This window comes from Epinephelus lanceolatus, chromosome 19 (genome assembly GCF_041903045.1).
Source record: "Epinephelus lanceolatus isolate andai-2023 chromosome 19, ASM4190304v1, whole genome shotgun sequence".
Taxonomy (NCBI): Eukaryota; Metazoa; Chordata; class Actinopteri; order Perciformes; family Serranidae; genus Epinephelus; species Epinephelus lanceolatus.
This window is the reverse complement of record NC_135752.1, coordinates 36,270,151-36,286,986: the sequence shown is the minus strand read 5'-3', so window position 1 is coordinate 36,286,986 and position 16,836 is coordinate 36,270,151. Positions and strand designations below refer to the sequence as shown.

Here is a 16,836-nt window from a genome sequence, read left to right as displayed (position 1 = left end):
ACGACAGTGACTCAGACGGCCGCGTGTTGCCAGTGTGAGCCAACAGATAGAAGGAAGGGAGGGGAGGTTTTAGGAAATTAGTGGTTTCAGTTTGTGTGTGTATGGGTTTGTTTTGTGTGGTATGTATAGAGACTGCTGCTGTTGCTGCTGTTGTTGATGCTGAGAGAGGCTTTACTGAAAGATCCATTCAACAAAACAATCTGTTGTTGATGTCAAACTGTCTTTGAGCCCATTTTGGTGAAGTAAGTGTGTGTGGATAAAAACTTTTTAATAATCCCGCCCAGTAAGAAGTAATTTTCTTGGCACCTTGTAGCTCCTTGTTCGTAGATTTTTAATTACAAGCTTCTACTGAATGGTTGACATGTCCAACATTTATTTGTCTCCATTAAAGTAAGATAAGAATTTCTTTAACGTTTTTCATTCCGTATTTTATGGATTAGAGCCATGTTCGTGTAAAACCCAACAAATACGCTGCGAACAAAGTAAATGTGAAATCTTTTTATGCCTTCATGCTGTTGATAGCTGCTCCAATGGTTTTTGGGTTGTTATCTCAAGAACACCTCAAGGAATTTCTCCAAATTTGGCACAAACGTCCACTTGGGCTCAGAGACGAACTGACTGAATTTTGGTCATCAAAGGTCAGTGTGACCACATTTGTCTTATTCCCATGAATGTGATGTCTTATGAACACCTTGAGGGAATTTCTTCAAATTTGGCACAAACATACGTGGACTCAGAGATGAACTGATTGAATTTTAATGGTCAAAGGTCACTGTGACCTCACGAAACATGTTTTTGTCCATAACTCAGGAATTCTTACGCTAATTACAATAATATTTCACATAAATGTCTAACAATATAAAATGATGAAGTGATGACATTTTATAAACAAAAGGTCAAAGATCAGCTTCACTGTGACATCATAATTTTCTGCAACAACACTTGTCTAGTGGGGGGGCAGTGTAGACAAGCTGTAAAGACAAAAACTGACATATTATCACCTTCTAAAGCTGATAAGCAAACAGTTGCTTCATTACACATTCAGCTATCCATATAATTGAACATAGCATTAGTTCAGGCAGGACACGAAGCTCAGCTCACATCCCAGCTACATCAGCTGATCTCAAACAGCCCAATCAACTGATGGATCAGCTAATTGATGGAAGGGAGTCAGCCAATATATCACATGATTCCTTTCTATGCAACCAATCGGCGAATCTCATTCATGGCACCCTATTTAAACTGCTCTGGCCTGCCTACTGTTGCTGCTTCCTCTGCAAGCCGCTTTGCAACCTGCCTCCACCCCAGCTCCTCCTTTTCCTGTGTGTCTGACTTATCAGTGTCATTTCTGTTTGTCATTGATGCTGCTCTGTTCTGTCCCTGGGGGGTCTTTGCTGCTGCTCTCCCTGCCTTAGACTTTCCATGTAGGCGCATGGAAGGGCAGAGAGGTTTGTTCTCTCTGCTGTAAGCTTTCTACATAGGCGCGTGGAAGAGACTTTCTGTGTAGGCGCGAGGAAAGGCAGCGAGGCCTCGGAAATCACCAAATACAATACTGCAAATTGAAATAAAATTGTCTTTGATGAAAGTGCTCCTTACTGAAATAAATGTTCTGTCTATTTTTAGCTCTGTTTTTGGTCTTCACCAAGTCCTGAGGGAAATATGTCTCTTTAGCTGCTAAATGCTCTGCTATATTTGCCAGATAGTTTCTAACTGTGTCTGCTGTCGGACTCTGGAGCTTCTTAGCTCTAAAATCTTTTCTTTTTTTTCTCATCTGCATTTTCCTGCTGCTGCTGGAAATGATGACAATGAGACCAAAACACACAAGTAGTTGGGCTGTTAAACCAAATCAGTCAATTGAAGGACTTAATAAAGCTCTATGGAGCTGAACCACAGAGTAGGTGATTAATTTCCGTGAGTTTAACACATACAATATCACAACTTAAAACCTGACTGTAGTTAAAAAAATAAAATGGAGGAAGGGGATAGAAACACCTGACACCTGCTGTCCACTTTGTTATGGTTCCAGTGTTCATTGGGGTCTTTGAGTTTAACAGACAGCTTTAACAGACTGCTCCAGAGACCTGAGTCAGTGTGTTCTTAGAAACCAGTGGAGAAAATGTGGAAACCAGTCACTGAAACTGAACGGAGAGAAATATATCAGCGCAGATCAATTCAAGAAAAGGAAGAACACGTAATTTGAAGGATGTTTGCACATTTTCCACCTTCGCCATCCTGCTGTTCTTTGATCCCTGGAGAACGTGCTGGTTTGCGGGCGGAGATCAGAGCCATCTGCCTCGCCGTTGTTCCATACACTCGTCGCGGTGTTCTCATGTTAATGGACAGAGGAGAGGTGGTGAAAGCAGAGTCACACTCCAGCAGATGTTGGCTGCTCGGCAGCAGAAGAATGACACGTAAAAAAGAATATTCAGCTGCTCTGAATTACATGACTTAGTGTCATGGTGTCATAGATTCAACAAGGTGCTGGAAACATTCCTCAGAGATTTTGGTCCATACTGATATGATGACATCACACAGTTGCTGCAGATTTGTCGGCTGCACATCCATGATGAGAATCGAGTGGCACCTGGTGTGGTCTTCTGCTGCTGTAGCCCATCTGCTTCAAGGTTGGACAAGGTGTTGTTGCTTCAGAGATGGTCTTCTGCAGACCTTGGTTGGAACCAGTGGTTATTTGACTTCCTGTTGCCTTTCTATCATCTTGAACCAGTCTGGCCATTCTCCTCTGACCTCTGGCATCAACAAGGCATTTTGGCTCACTGGATATTTTCTCTTTTTGGGACCATCCTCTGTAAACCCTAGAGATGGTTGTGCTGAAAATCCAAGTAAATACTCAGACCAGCCCGTCTGGCACCAACAACCATGCCACGTTCAAAGTCACTTAAATCACCTTTCTTCATCATTCTGATGCTCAGTTTGAACTTCAGCAGCTCGTCTTGAGTTGCTGCCACGTGATTGGCTGATTAGCTATTTGCATTAACAAACAGTTGAACGGCTGTACCTAATGAAGTGGTCAGTGAGTGTATTTTCCCATACTTTTGTGTCTCAGTGACTAATGGAAACAACAACTTTTGAAATTGTTGGATGTTTAAGTCTCACTAAACTACACTTTGAATTTACTATTATGCATAAACATGACTGTCTCATGTCCTCTTCAGAACGCTCTACTGCGAGCCCATTGGACGACAGCCTGAAGGACATCACAGACGTGGCCCCTAGTCGCAAGCGGCGCTTTCGTAACCTTGAAGCCCCTAACCCATCAAGCTCCCAGAGAAAGAGGTACATGACTGCACCGCAGCACAGCCACAACAACATGTAATGTCATTAACACGTGTCACTGTTACTGTTTGTTATGACAATGTGTAAGGAGTTGTTCCTCCTGCTCTGTGGTTTCAGTCTGTTTTGGAGCAGTTTACAGGCTCTGTAGCTAGTTAACTGATGTCATCAGATATGTTCATTCAGCCGGGTGTGACACCTCTAACCAAAAATAGGACACAATAACACACATTTGATCTATTTAAATGCACTTTATTGTCGCCAGCAGAGGTTAAACACACCTCCCTTCTCCCTGTAGAACAAATATACAAGATGTAGAGATGATGTGTCTGTGTTGTCTCATCTTTCTTCTGTCTTGCTTCACCTCCTCCCCCTCCTCTCTCTCGTCTCCCCCTCTTGAATGGGAAAATCAAACATCATAAAGTTCCCTGTCAGAGCTCTTATTTATGTCGGGGTCATCTGCAGTGGCTCTCTGAACATTCACATGCGTGGAGGTTGCCCCCTAAATTGCCGTTGACACAAAAGACTACAGTCTCATTCACACTGACTGACTGCAACACAATCAGTGACGTAAATATGCGAAGGAATGTGCTGAGCAAAGTGTGTGTTTCACAGGAGATAAACACACACACATAAACATCTGAAAACCCTGCTGTTGGTCTGTGGTGTTGGTTTGTTTCACAAAGACGATTGTGAAAAATATGAATCCATTCCACAGTGAACGAATAACAAAAAAACTATTGTAAACAAACACCATGGCGACTATGCTAGTACATTTTTATGACTCCGCGGCGTCCGTCCATCTCATTATATCGATTCATTCATTTTCCTTCACCACTTATCCTGTTGGGGGTCACGGGGGGCTGGAGCCTATCCCCGCTGACGTTAGGTGAGAGGCAGGGTACACCCTGGACAGGTCACCAGACTATCACAGGGCTGACACATAGAGACAGACAACCATTCACACTCACATTCACACCTACGGACAATTTAGAGTCACCAATTAACCTGCATGTCTTTGGACTGTGGGAGGAAGCTGGAGCACCTGGAGAAAACCCACGCTGACACAGGGAGAACATGCAAACTCTGCACAGAAGGGCTCCCCCACCCTGGGGTTCAAACAGGAGCCCTCTTGCTGTGAGGCAACAATGCTAACCACTGCACCACTGTGCCGCCCCAACTTGTTATAGTGAATACAATATCTCAAGAATGGCCGAGGTAGGGATGTCAGTTTCAGTTATTTAAAAAGCCCAGTATCCATTAAGTGGTAACTTATGGTTAATGTTTTGGGGGGGAAATGCAAATCTACGTGAAATACAAGAGGCTTTTTCTTTCAGTCCAGCATTTTTTTTATTTAACCTTTATTTAACCAGGAAGATCCCATTGAGATTAACAACCTCTTTTTCAAGGGTTAGGGTTATAGAGGTGGTGAAATTTTAATGTTTTGTGATGCCTTTTATTTTATTTTCTGTTGGCCTTGTTGAGAGACAGCCGGTGAGCCGCATTAACATGTAGAAACATGGCGCCGACAGCCTTCCCTCCGATCTCCACTGGTTAGCTAGCCACTGCACACCATCCAGGGTTCAGGGTCCATGCGTCCTTTACGTTGGCATGGATGTTAACCAATATATCCACCAGTGGGCAGCCCAGCGTTAAAAGTTTATGACAACAACAAACTCAAAAACAAACATGGCGACTGTGGAGGAGATATTGATAATGTACCTCTTGCATAAAAGACAAAAACAGAGGCAGCGTTGTAGGAGGTGGTGGTCGGTGAGGCCGTTAAATACATCGCGACTGGAGGACGTAGAATTCTTTTCCTCAAAAAGTTCCTCCATTGTTATTTCTTCTTCGTGTCTCACTAGAGCTACGTATCGGGTAGTGACAGCAACACTGCCCCCACGGTTTCCGGTGGTACTGCTCCGTTTGGCCCGTATCCGTAAGCTTTATGGAAATGTGCAGAAATATGGACAAAATGAACACGGAGCACGGACAGAAGGCTCCGTCCGTATCCGGATCCATATTTAACATTGAGCATAAATGGGCTTTAAGACTGCTACAGTGCTAACAGAGCTAACAGTGCTAAGATAGTGAGCAATACTAAAGGGGGTTTGCAGCCTAAAACTGAGCCGCCTACTCACTGGGGCTACCTGAGGGAAGACTGGAGGGTGGGCATGTTTCCACAGCAACACTGTTGGCTCAGGACAGTCTTACCAGTGAGCTGCGTTGCCAGCTAGCTCCCACCAGACCCAGTTGTTGGGCAGTGCAGTAAACTAGGAAGTAGCTAAATTAACCTTTTGACTGACATGTAACCAGTCAGAAATATTCCTGTGGTATCTTTAGCCTGGAGGGAATGTCAGTACTCCAGACACAAATGTCCACTTGGACTTGGCAGTTAACTGATTAGAATTTGGTGTTTAATGGTCAAAGGTCAACTTCACTGTAACATCATAATGTTTCCTGGCCATTACTCAACACCGTAACTCAGAAACATCAGGGGAGACATTCGGTCAGAGAGTGAATTGGTGACAACAATCTTGAAACTGTGCTGATTTGTGGCTTCTTTGCAGCAACATCCATATTTGAAGCATCATCTGTTGTCATGGCGTCATGTGAGTCTGGACAGACATGGATGTAAACTGTTAACTTGAGTGGTTGGCAGAGAGTTAACACAGATTAGACTGTCTGTGTTTTCCATCTGTTGTCTTCTGACTTGGTGTTGGTAGTAGAGTCGCTCACAGTAAAACTGCCTCTTTGTCAACATCGCTGAAGATGTGGTCATCTTGATTGAGTAAACTTACTTAGAACTGTGTCTGGACAAACAGAACGGGGGATTTTGTGTTTGAGGTCAGTGTGAGCTCCGCATCATAGATCTCAAATGTGCCACGAAGAAGACTCTTTAATTTTCTCATTGTCTTTCAGCTCTGCGGTCCTTATGTTGTGTGTTATGTTGTGAAATTAATGAAATATTTGCCAAAATGCCGGCATGAGGATGTCACAAGCAGCTGTCATCGATATACACAAGTAAAAACATCCTCACTTCTGGTGCAGACACAATTAAAGCATAAAATACTGTAGTGGAGTGTGTCCTTGTCGCTAGGGGACGTACAGTGGATACAGGGCAAATTAAAATGACCTAATGACCTCAGAGTCCTGATTGCAAACAATATATGACACTCATATATGACAAGTGATGCTGCAGAGCTCACTGAAGAAGTAGAGCAGCTGTGTGACCTTGTCCCAGTGTCCAAGCTCCCGTAGCAGCAGTTTCCACTCCTGCTCTGTCCAGAGAGAACACCCAGCTGTTCACCTTCAGGCCGTTATCACGTTTACAACATTCCTCGGAGAGGGAATATCAAATTCAAGCTCTGCAGAGTTTTTATTGGTGGTAAAAGAGCAGCGTTTTCCTGCAGGTTTATGATTTGTGCTGCTGGTCTTTTCTATCTGTTTTATCTCTCTCCAGCAGAGCAGCTGGTGATGAGCAGAGCTCGCCTCAGGAGGTGAGGCCTTTTTACACTGTGGACTTTATGTAGAGACACAGCTCCACTAATGAGAGCGTGGAAAACATCAGGAGGCTGCGTCAGGTCCCGTGTTGTTATTTGTTCGTGTCAGGATCTTTGGAGAGGAATCAAGAAGGGTTGGTTCACCAAATTACAAATTATTCCACTAGCATAACGGCTGTAGGAAAACAATGATACACTTAAGTAAGGTGATATTATGTTTTGTTAATTAGTAACTCACATGTGAAGACTTGTGACAGTGGTTAGTTTTGTGTTGTTTTTAAGTCTCCACCTGGACAGCAGTGTTGTGTCTTCAGCCATTTGACTCTTCCACTTCAACATAACATATCACTCCCTCCACGATTTCATGGACTGCTTTTGGGATTGTTGTGGCCTGAAATGCCAGATTTCACAGCAGCTTTTGTAAAAAAAATTTGATGCATGTTGCTGTTTTTACGCGTTTTTGGCACATGTATTATGGGAGCACGTGAAAATGCTCCGTGAGCCACTCTCCTCCTGCCCTCTCTGCCCGGTAAGCACAAGCTAACACAGCAGCAGCAGCTAACATTCGACACCAAGCCGTTAAACAGTCCCAACAGTCTCACACTGACACCGGAGCGGTACGACTCTGTTCTTAATCCATTAATGAATGTTGGCTAATGTTAACTGAGTGTTGCCAATGGTTAGCCCTGTCACTGTGTCTGTGAGTCTGTCACAAGTGCAGCAGTAGTCTCATGTAGGCTTGTCACGATACCAGAATTTCAGTAGTCGATACCAATACCAGTGAATTTCCACGATTCTCAATACCACAATAAAAATGAAAAAACAGAAATTGAAACTCACTCACCTTGAATTCAGGGTGTCCGTCTTTTAAGTGTTTAGCCAGGTTTGAAGTGTTTCTTCCTTTGGTCTGGAAACTTCGGAGACACCGTTTGCACACTGGTTTTTGCGAGTTTATAATTACTCCGCTTTCATCTGCCTCAAATGCAAAATATCTCAACACACCACTCCGACTACCTGACTTTTCCACAGCACTTGTTAGAGCTTAGATTCTCTGCCTGAGCCCAAACCCGAACCCGAACCCGAACCCGACCTGACCGTAATTTCCCGCCACTATCCTCGGGCTCGGACGGGTCGGGCTCCTCATTATAAACCTAGGCTATGGAACCAACTACTTGGCGCCTCCCCTTAACGGCGCACCTGTGGAGGGGCTGAGCGAATCAATACACTGCACTCAGCTCTACAATGAAATGAGATTTTATTAGGGCTGTACCTGACTCAGAATTATGCCAGTCGAATCCAGTTCAGCCGTTCAATACAAATATATGACGACTCCTGTTTTTTTTGTTTTTTTTTTTTTTCATATTAAGTTTTAAAGTTTTAACAGGACAGGAAAATAGTAAACAAGCTAATTGAGCTAACCACCGATCGGAAAATGTGCTGCAACATTTTTTTACAACACTAGACAAAACTAAAAGCCAGACTGTATCGTATTAAGTTATTGCGAGCTGTAAATTCACCACTTCCAAGCAGAAGCGAGAAGATAATGTTGTCTTAAAGCCTTGCGGTGAAAAGCCTCTCTTCCTCTGTGCTGCTGCACCTTGTTCACAGCCCACTCCACAACTAAAAACAAGTGCTCAACTTGAAGCAATCTCAGTTGACTGTGGGGTCTCCAACTAATGATTAAAATCTCTGACTTTCAGGGGGCAGCTCCAAATCTTACCCGTTTGAATAATAAAAGTTGCAGTGATTGGACAAATTGCAAGGTCTCACAGTGATTGGCTGAATTTGCTTTAATTGTTGTAATTGCGACATCCTGGAGGGGCTGACATATTGCTAGTAGGGGTGGGAAAAAATCAATACTCCTAAGTATCGCAATGTTTTGAGATTGTTTTAACGATTTTTAAAACAATTTCTTTCAAATGATTATTTTTTTGGGCTTTTTCGCCTTTAATGGACAGAACAGAGTGAAGAGTGTGAAGTGGGGAGAGAGACAGAGCGGGGGGACGACGTGCAGCAAAGGGTTGCAAGCCGGAGTCGAACTTGCGACCGCTGCAGTGAGGCATCGCCTCTTAAAACAATTTCTTAATGCCTGAATCGACATAATTAAAATGAGAAGGTGGAAAGAAGTCCACAAGTAACGTGACATCACATTTATTGAGAAAAACAAAGTCAAAGCCAGAAAGCAGAAACGGGTGGAGGGTCAGAGGTCACAGACCTTCAGCTGCTCCAAAGACAACTTGAATTCAGCCAGCCCGGCGTAAACTCCTCACTGGATCAGCAAACTTGCTGTTGCTCCCGTTTCACAGATTAGACCCAACCTGCTGTGAACCCTGGGACTGGGGTTTACACCAGCTGATTTAGCAGCTGCTACTAAGACTGTTGGAGGAGCTTCCGCCTGCTCTCCTCTCAGTGAATAGTCTCAGAGCGGCAGGAGGAGGCGGAAGGACTGTGGGGTGGCTAGCTAGTGAGCAATATCTTGGTACAAATCAACTGCTTTTTGTGGCACTCTCCTGACAGGAAGTGCTGCAACTTCTCGTTGTGTTTGTTGGTCTTGAACAGCGGTCTGCAGCTTGGCAGCCATCTTATCTAAGTGTCACGCAGTCCACCACCTCCTGATGACAAAGTCAGCTCATATACTACGTTAGAAACCTTGATAAGATGTAACGTATCTGTGGTTTGCAGAAATGTACATCTACATCTTCTTCTGGTGACTGGGCTTTAAAGTTATAGATGTTGCTGGTTATCCAGACGTCTCGATCGAGGCTGTAGAAATCAAATAGACAGATATCTGAAATCCTAGATACCACCAGAGTTAAGTGAGAACATGAACCAGCCCTTTGATTATCTTGGATTTTGGTAAATGCCATTCTTCTCAGGTCTGAACACAGTGCAGCAGGGGCATTTCTGAGGGAGGTCTAAGGACATGAACTGTGAAGCCAAAGTCAGTCAGCCGGCCTCAAAGAAACAATTATGCAACTTTCTTCTCTTTTTCTCTCCTTCTCTTTCTTCTCCTCACACTCCTCTCTGTTGTATCTTTAGTCTCTGTATCTACACTCAAAGTCAGACCATCACACAGCTCTGAAGCACTGTTGCCGCACATCCAAAAACCTCACAATACCAGCGCTTTAATTCCCATATCTCCCGTTTGCCAGTTTCTTTTTGGATGTGGCCATTTAGAAAATATTCCAAAGAAATGTCTCAATCTGATGTTGTTTCTAACAGAGGGAGAATAAACTGTGTCCAAGCTCCTGCGAGTGCCAGCGACTGTAAACTGTGCCACATGCAGATGGCCGTAAGTGGTGCCATCCATCCCCAGCTGCTGTCCATAGTTGGTAGCAGTGCCCATTAACCGGGCCTTATTACCAGCTCTGACTGCTGCAACAAGAAGCAGCAGTGAGCTGATGAGCAGCTGGGGCTGGCTGGATGTTTGATCGCTGCAGAAGCTGCCTCCCTCTGAGCTGGCAAACAGCAGCCGCAGAAGAGAGGCCTTTGTGTGAGGAGGTGGGGGGGTCGGAGCTGCTGGCACTCCTACACCCACCTCATTGTTTTTTTTTCCCATTTCCATCACTACTCAACCCGTTCACCTTCCTCTGTTACCTCCATGTTTTCTACGTGCAGGTCGTCCACAGGGAGGATAGAGAGGAGGAGGAGGAGGAGGAGGAGGGAGTGAAACAGCCTGAAGAGAATTAAATGAAGGCCACATGAGCAGAAGACGAGGATGACTAATTAAAGAAATTCCTCAACATTTTCGGAAATGAGCTTATTTGTTTTCAGAGCTTGAGATGAGAAGAGTTAGGGCCAGGACACATGCTGCGTCTTTAGCCGCCTGGAAAACGCAAGGTCGGGCGTTGGGTGCTTCTCTGTGCGAAGTTTCAAAACCACAGAGGCAGACTGCGTCGAAAGTTGCAAAGCGACCATAACCAGCACCAAATCATAGCATGCTTACCAAAAATCCAGATTTCGGAGCTCATCTGGATCTGATACCGAAGAAAATGAAGCTGTCGACCAGCTGTGATTGGTCATTCCTCGCCACACATTCCAAAAGTTGGGGCACAGCCATCACGCCCTGAAATACAGGTGCTTGGGAACAGTTTTGAGCGCACCTTCTGCATTTCTCCATTGAAAACAATGTTTTTGAGGGCGGTTAAAACGTGGAATGTGTATGAGCCCTTGGGCTGTGGTTAGCTTAGTTTAGCTTAGCATAAAGATTGGAAGCAGGGGAAACGGTTAGCCCCACCAACACCTTTTAAAACTCACTAATCAACATGTTTTATCACGTTTATTTAATATGTACTTAAACAGAAATGTAAAAACAGTGACTGTGTGCAGCCTCTTTACGTCAAAGTGAGGTTGCCAGGTTTGCTATCTTCATACCTGTACAGACACCACAACCAAATTCAGCAACCTGTGCGTCAAAATTTGCCAACTAGAAGGAGCTGCTGGTTCCAGAAGTGTTTTTGCCCTGTCTATATTCCAATTTAAGATTTTTCTTTAAATAATATCCTTAATGTTTCTGAGCAAAGGGACATGGGACTCATTCATTCATTTAACCACTCATCCTGTTAGGGATTTTGGGGGTGCTGGAGCCTATCCCAGCTGACACTGGGCAAGAGGCGTCCATGGGCAGCCCCCTCTCTCTGACATCTCTCCATTTAGTGCATGTAAAGGTCCTGTTTGTGCATGTGTGTGTTAAAAAAAAATTTAATTTCCCCTTATGGATTACTGAAGTATATCTTCTTCTAAGCTTCTTGTACCTTCAGCTTTGTATCAAAGACCCAGGTATTTTCTGAAGACGTTGAAGAAAGTTGGTTGAACAAATAGTTTTGGTACTTATATCCCACTGAAACCACAAACTGTAGTTTTCACACTTGTTTTCAAACAGAAAAAACAAGGTATAACAAGTTGATCAGTGAGCTGTAGAAGTGCTGGCAGACGTAGACTAGCTGTTTCCCATTGCTTCCAGTCTTTATGCTAAGCTAAGCTAACCACATCCTGGCTCCGGCTCTGTACTTCACACAGATGTGAAATTGATGTCCATGTTCTCACTTCACTCTCAGAAAGAATTCAGTTGAAGTGTTCCTTTATCAAAACAAATCTCTTGATGTTTGTCTGTGTCTGACACTTCCTCAGAAAAGTAGACACGTTTTAGATTTGTGTTAAACAGCCGGTTTTCGGTCAAATTCTTATTTTGACTCGGTGTAGTTCCTGTTAACATGTCCTTGAGATGTAAGTGTTTGTGTACTCAAAGGACCATTTTCCCATGAAAAGAGACTTACAGTGAAACACACTCTCTCTGCTTCACACACGGACCGGCTCTGTAAATGATCAAACATCGCTCCTAGCCATCGCAGATAATCACTACAAGACATGAGGCTGCTCCAGCTTTACTGTGTGCAGATACTGAGAGGGTTTATAGTGCTGCGTCCCTCTAGCATGATCCAACTCAGCTGTTAAATGTATAACATTTGTAGAACATGTGAATAAATGGGTGTGTTTCAGTCAGAGGAAAGAATCCATTACAGCAGTGGTCACCAACTCTGAAGGGTCACGGGATCAATCTCAGAGGATACAAGATGGGGGAAACATATTCCTGCTCAGAAGTACTCAGGTCTTTTAGTGAAGTAAAAGTAGTAATACACAGTGTAAAAGTATGCCGCTACATGCTAAAGTCCTGCATTAAAAATTGTACTTGATTAAAAGTACAAAAGCTGTAGCATCACTGGTACTTTAGGTGCTAAAATCTTAAGTACTCCTTATGCAAAAGAGCCCATTTCAGAATCATAGACAGTATATTATAAAACTGGATTCAACCCCTACAGCCACATGGGCCGTATATACCTACCCTCTAACATGACCCACAAGAGCACTTCCTAAATTAAGGCCCCAACCTGTGCAAGATAGAAAAGGCCGTCTACTGTATGACCGTCAGCGGTCGCAGTTTTAAACAAATGAGTCATGTTGTGAAACTGTTGCTTTTGCACCAAAACTCTGTGTTTACCTTTAGCTGGATTCAGACATGTTCCTCTGCCTGTTGCTGCTCCCTCTCTCTCCTCGTCCGCTCTTCAGTTTCAATGAGCTCTGCGTCCGTGTACGTCCGTGTACTCCGTGTTCAAATAAATACGGGCGCTCATCAAATTCAAATGGCTCATCCAGATCCAGTTGGTCAAAATCGGGTCAAAATTCAGCCATGACTACTCCAAACAGAGTAACTCCTTGTGTTTGTAAGGTCACTCCAGCGGTAACTTCCTGCAACAACTCAAATCTCGCGAGACGTGAGATTTCAGAGCCAGACTTTCAGGTCCTGTTTATACGACAACGATTTCAACTGAAAACGGTAAGCATTGCATTTTGGCCGATTGTTTACACAACAGCGGCGTTTTGGGTGCCTGAAAACGCAACGATTCGAAAACGGGTTCCAGAGTGCAACTTTTTGGAAACAGCAGCATCTCCGTTGTCATGTAACCTTGCAATATGCAGTTCCTGCTTGTTCTTTGGGCATTTTCCTTTCAGTTTTGTCTTCAGCAAGTGAAATGCATGTTCAATCGGATTCAGGTCAGGTGATTGACTTGGCCATTGCAGAACATTCCACTTCTTTGCCTTTAAAAAGTCTTTGGCTGTTTCACAGTATGCTTCGGGTCATTGTCCATCTGCATTGTGAAGTGCCGTCCAATGAGTTTTGAAGCATTTGGCTGAATATGAGCAGATAATATTGCCCGAAACACTTCAGAATTCATTCTGCTGCTTTTGTCAACAGTCACATCATCAATAAATATAAGAGATCCAGTTCCACTGGCAGCCATACATGCCCACGCCATTACACTACCACCACCATGCTTCACTGATGAGGTGGTATGCTTTGGATCTTGAGCAGTTCCTTCCCTTCTCCATACTTTTCTCTTTCCATCATTCTGGTACAAGTTGATCTTTGTCTCATCTGTCCATAAGATGTTGTTCCAGAACTGTACAGGCCCTTTCAGATGTTCCTTGGCAAACTCTAATCTGGCCTTCCTGTTTTTGAGGCTCACCAATGGTTTACACCTTGTGGTGAAACCTCTGTATTTCCTCTGGTGAAGTCGTCTCTTAATTGTTGACTTGGACACAGATACACCCACCTCCTGGAGAGTTTTCTTGATCTGGCCAACTGTTGTGAAGGGGTTTTTCTTGACGAGGGAAAGGATTCGTCTGTCATCCACCACACTCGTTTTCCGTGGTCTTCCAGGTCTTTTGGTGTTGCTGAGCTCACCAGTGCGTTCTCTCTTTTTAAGAATGTACCAAACAGTTGATTTGGCCACACCTAATGTTTTTGCTATCTCTCTGATGGGTTTGTTTTGATTTTTCAGCCTAATGATGGCTTGCTTCACTGATAGTGACAGCTCTTTGGACTTCATATTGAGAGATGACCTCACCAGATTCCAAATGAATATCCCACACTTGAAATGAACTCTAGGCCTTTTATCTGCTCCTTGTAAGTGAAATAACGAGGGAATAACACACACCTGGCTGAGTAGCCAATTGTCCAATTACTTTTGGTCCCTTAAAAAGGTGGAAGGCACATATAAAATGTGTTGTAATTCCTACACCGTTCACCTGATTTGGATGTAAATACCCTCAAAAGCTCAGAGTCTGCACTTAAAGCACATCTTGATTGTTTCATTTCAAATCCATTGTAGTGTTGTACAGAGCTGGAATGCTGAAAATTGTGTCAATGTCCAAATATTTATGGATCTGACTGTATCTCAACAAGGCCGTGAGGGAGCTTTCTCAAATTTTGCGCAAACTTCCTCTTGGGACTGATCCGATTAGAATTTTGTGGTTGAAGGTCACAGGTGACTGTGACCTCACAAAACATGTTTTTGGCTACAACTCAGTAATTCAAATGCTAATTCTGACAAAATTTCACACAGATGTCTGTCCCACTTTTTAGTATTTATAAATACTTCTCTGGCCATTATTTAAAGTCATATCTCAGGAGCAAAAGGGGAAACATTTGGTCAGATGCCAAATTTGTGACACTAATATCAGGTGCCCATTTTGGAACAGTGCTGATTGTATAGATCGTCTGTGCTGCTGGGAGGAAGATGTGTGTGAACTGTGAAGCATTCATGTTTTCACAGACATGGATGTAAACTGTAACTGCAACTTGACTGGTGTGCAGAGGCATACAACCGCAAGGTGGTAATTTTAGTTTTCTTGTAATTTGGTGCACTGAACCTTTAAGTGACAGAACTTCGACACAACTAATCCTTCTGCCCGGCTTGTTCCAAACTAAGCCTCTGTTTAGTTTCTTAAGCTACAAACTAGCACATAATTGGTGTGCATGCTGCAGCTCTGGTATGTCACCAGACCAGCTCTTTGTGGGGGCTCCACAGCGCCCCATCATGCCTGAGCTTAACTTCACCTCTCAGGGCTGAAACCGCTCTGGTCATGTCCCCCTCTGCCATGTGTTCAAGTCTCCGGTGGTCCTCTGTGGCAGCGTTGGACAGCTCCCCCTCTCCACAGAACACATCTCTTGTTTCCTCTTAACTGGTTCCAGCAGCGCTGCAGTGTTTGTCATACAGTTGGTAATGATTTAAACAAGCTCAGGGCCTCTCCTCTCTCTCCTCTGCTTTCTCACATCGCTCTTTTTCTTCTCGTTCCCATTCAGCTAATCATCGTTACAGCGGGGCTGGATTGGAGGGCAGAGAGTCGCAATCATATGTTCTCGTTTCTTGTGACTTAAAGCTGGAGATTCTGTGATGTTGGTGGTCCTCAGGTCACCTGGGAGTTATGTTTGTCAGTCACTGTGATGTGAGTGCTCCATACTGGATGGTTTACAGCAGTTACCTTTCTCCACAGAGGTTATATTTTAGTGACCTTATGCAACTATATCCATTTTTTATTCATTCCATATCTGCCTTTGTCCAGGGGGGGCCCCCAAATATTTTTGATAGGGGTGACCAGATGTGACCCCTCAAACTCTTGGGGTGGCAGCAAAACCAAAAGCCATCACTGAATTTCAGGAACTCTATTATGCAGGCCCTTTGAAAACTATGTCAATCAGTCCCTCCAGGATTTCACGTGGAATTGTTGCAGCTTGAAAAACTGCGATGCATGTTGTGATGTTTACAGGTTGGGTGTTTTTTGCAGTGAACTTGCGGGGGCAAGTGAAAATTGCAGAAACAGTCGCAATGCTGTCTCGCATTTGGAGCCTGTTATTATTTGCATTTAGTGGTTTCCACAGAATTAGAATCTATTTGTGATGGTAGAAGGAGTGGGTAGAGTGGGCACTTTTGCTGATGTTCAACACAGCGCTGAAGGATCGTCTCTGTGAGTTGCTCTCTCTGCTCAGTTAGCGCCAGCTAACACAGTAGCAGGGGCCAACATCCAACAGCCTCAACAATCACACCAACACCAAAACCTGTACCAGTTGTACAGCTAACATTTTGAGTTCCACAACAGTTCATGTTTTATGGTCCAATGTGTAGGATTTAGGGGGATATATTGGCAGAAATTAAATATTCATCATTATGTTTTCTTTAGTGTATAATCACCTGATAATAAGAATTATTGTGTTTTCGTTGCTTTAGAATGAGCTGTTTATATTTACATACAGAGCAGGTCTCTTCCACAGAGTCTGCCATGTTGTTTCTACCGTAACCCAGAACGGATAAACCAAACACTGGCTCTACAAAGGGCCATTTGCTTTTTCTTGGTGGCCACTGTAGTTCTTCCACATGCTTGGCACACAGTAGAAGTTTCAGTTTGTTGCAATCTGCGACCTCACCCTTAAGGCCCGCTTCCACTGAAGAAGTTCCTGGTACTATTTGGGGGGCAGGAACTTTACAGGAACGTCCTCTCGCTCGGCCCTCTCAACGGCCGTGTCTCCACTGAGAGAGCGGAGTAGGAGGAAGGTTCCTGTAAAGTTACCGGGCTCTGGATGTGACGTAATCGTTGCACAACCATTTTGACCGGGGTGACGCGGCAAAGAAACAAAGAAGAAGAACAACAAAGAAGAAGAAGCAGTAGTACGAAGCAGAAGTAAGAAGAAGAAAGCAGACATAAG

General features: G+C 43.9%; 1 protein-coding gene across 1 annotated transcript in view; it reads left to right on the top strand.

Moving 5' to 3' along the window:
* Positions 1–16,836, top strand: part of LOC117269545 (DNA repair protein XRCC4-like) — a 56,041-nt gene that overhangs the window by 34,399 nt on the left and 4,806 nt on the right. Inside the window, exon 7 of the mRNA XM_078161898.1 lies at positions 3,174–3,294. Coding sequence (XP_078018024.1) covers positions 3,174–3,294 — 121 coding nt within the window. The remainder of the gene's footprint in view (positions 1–3,173; positions 3,295–16,836) is intronic.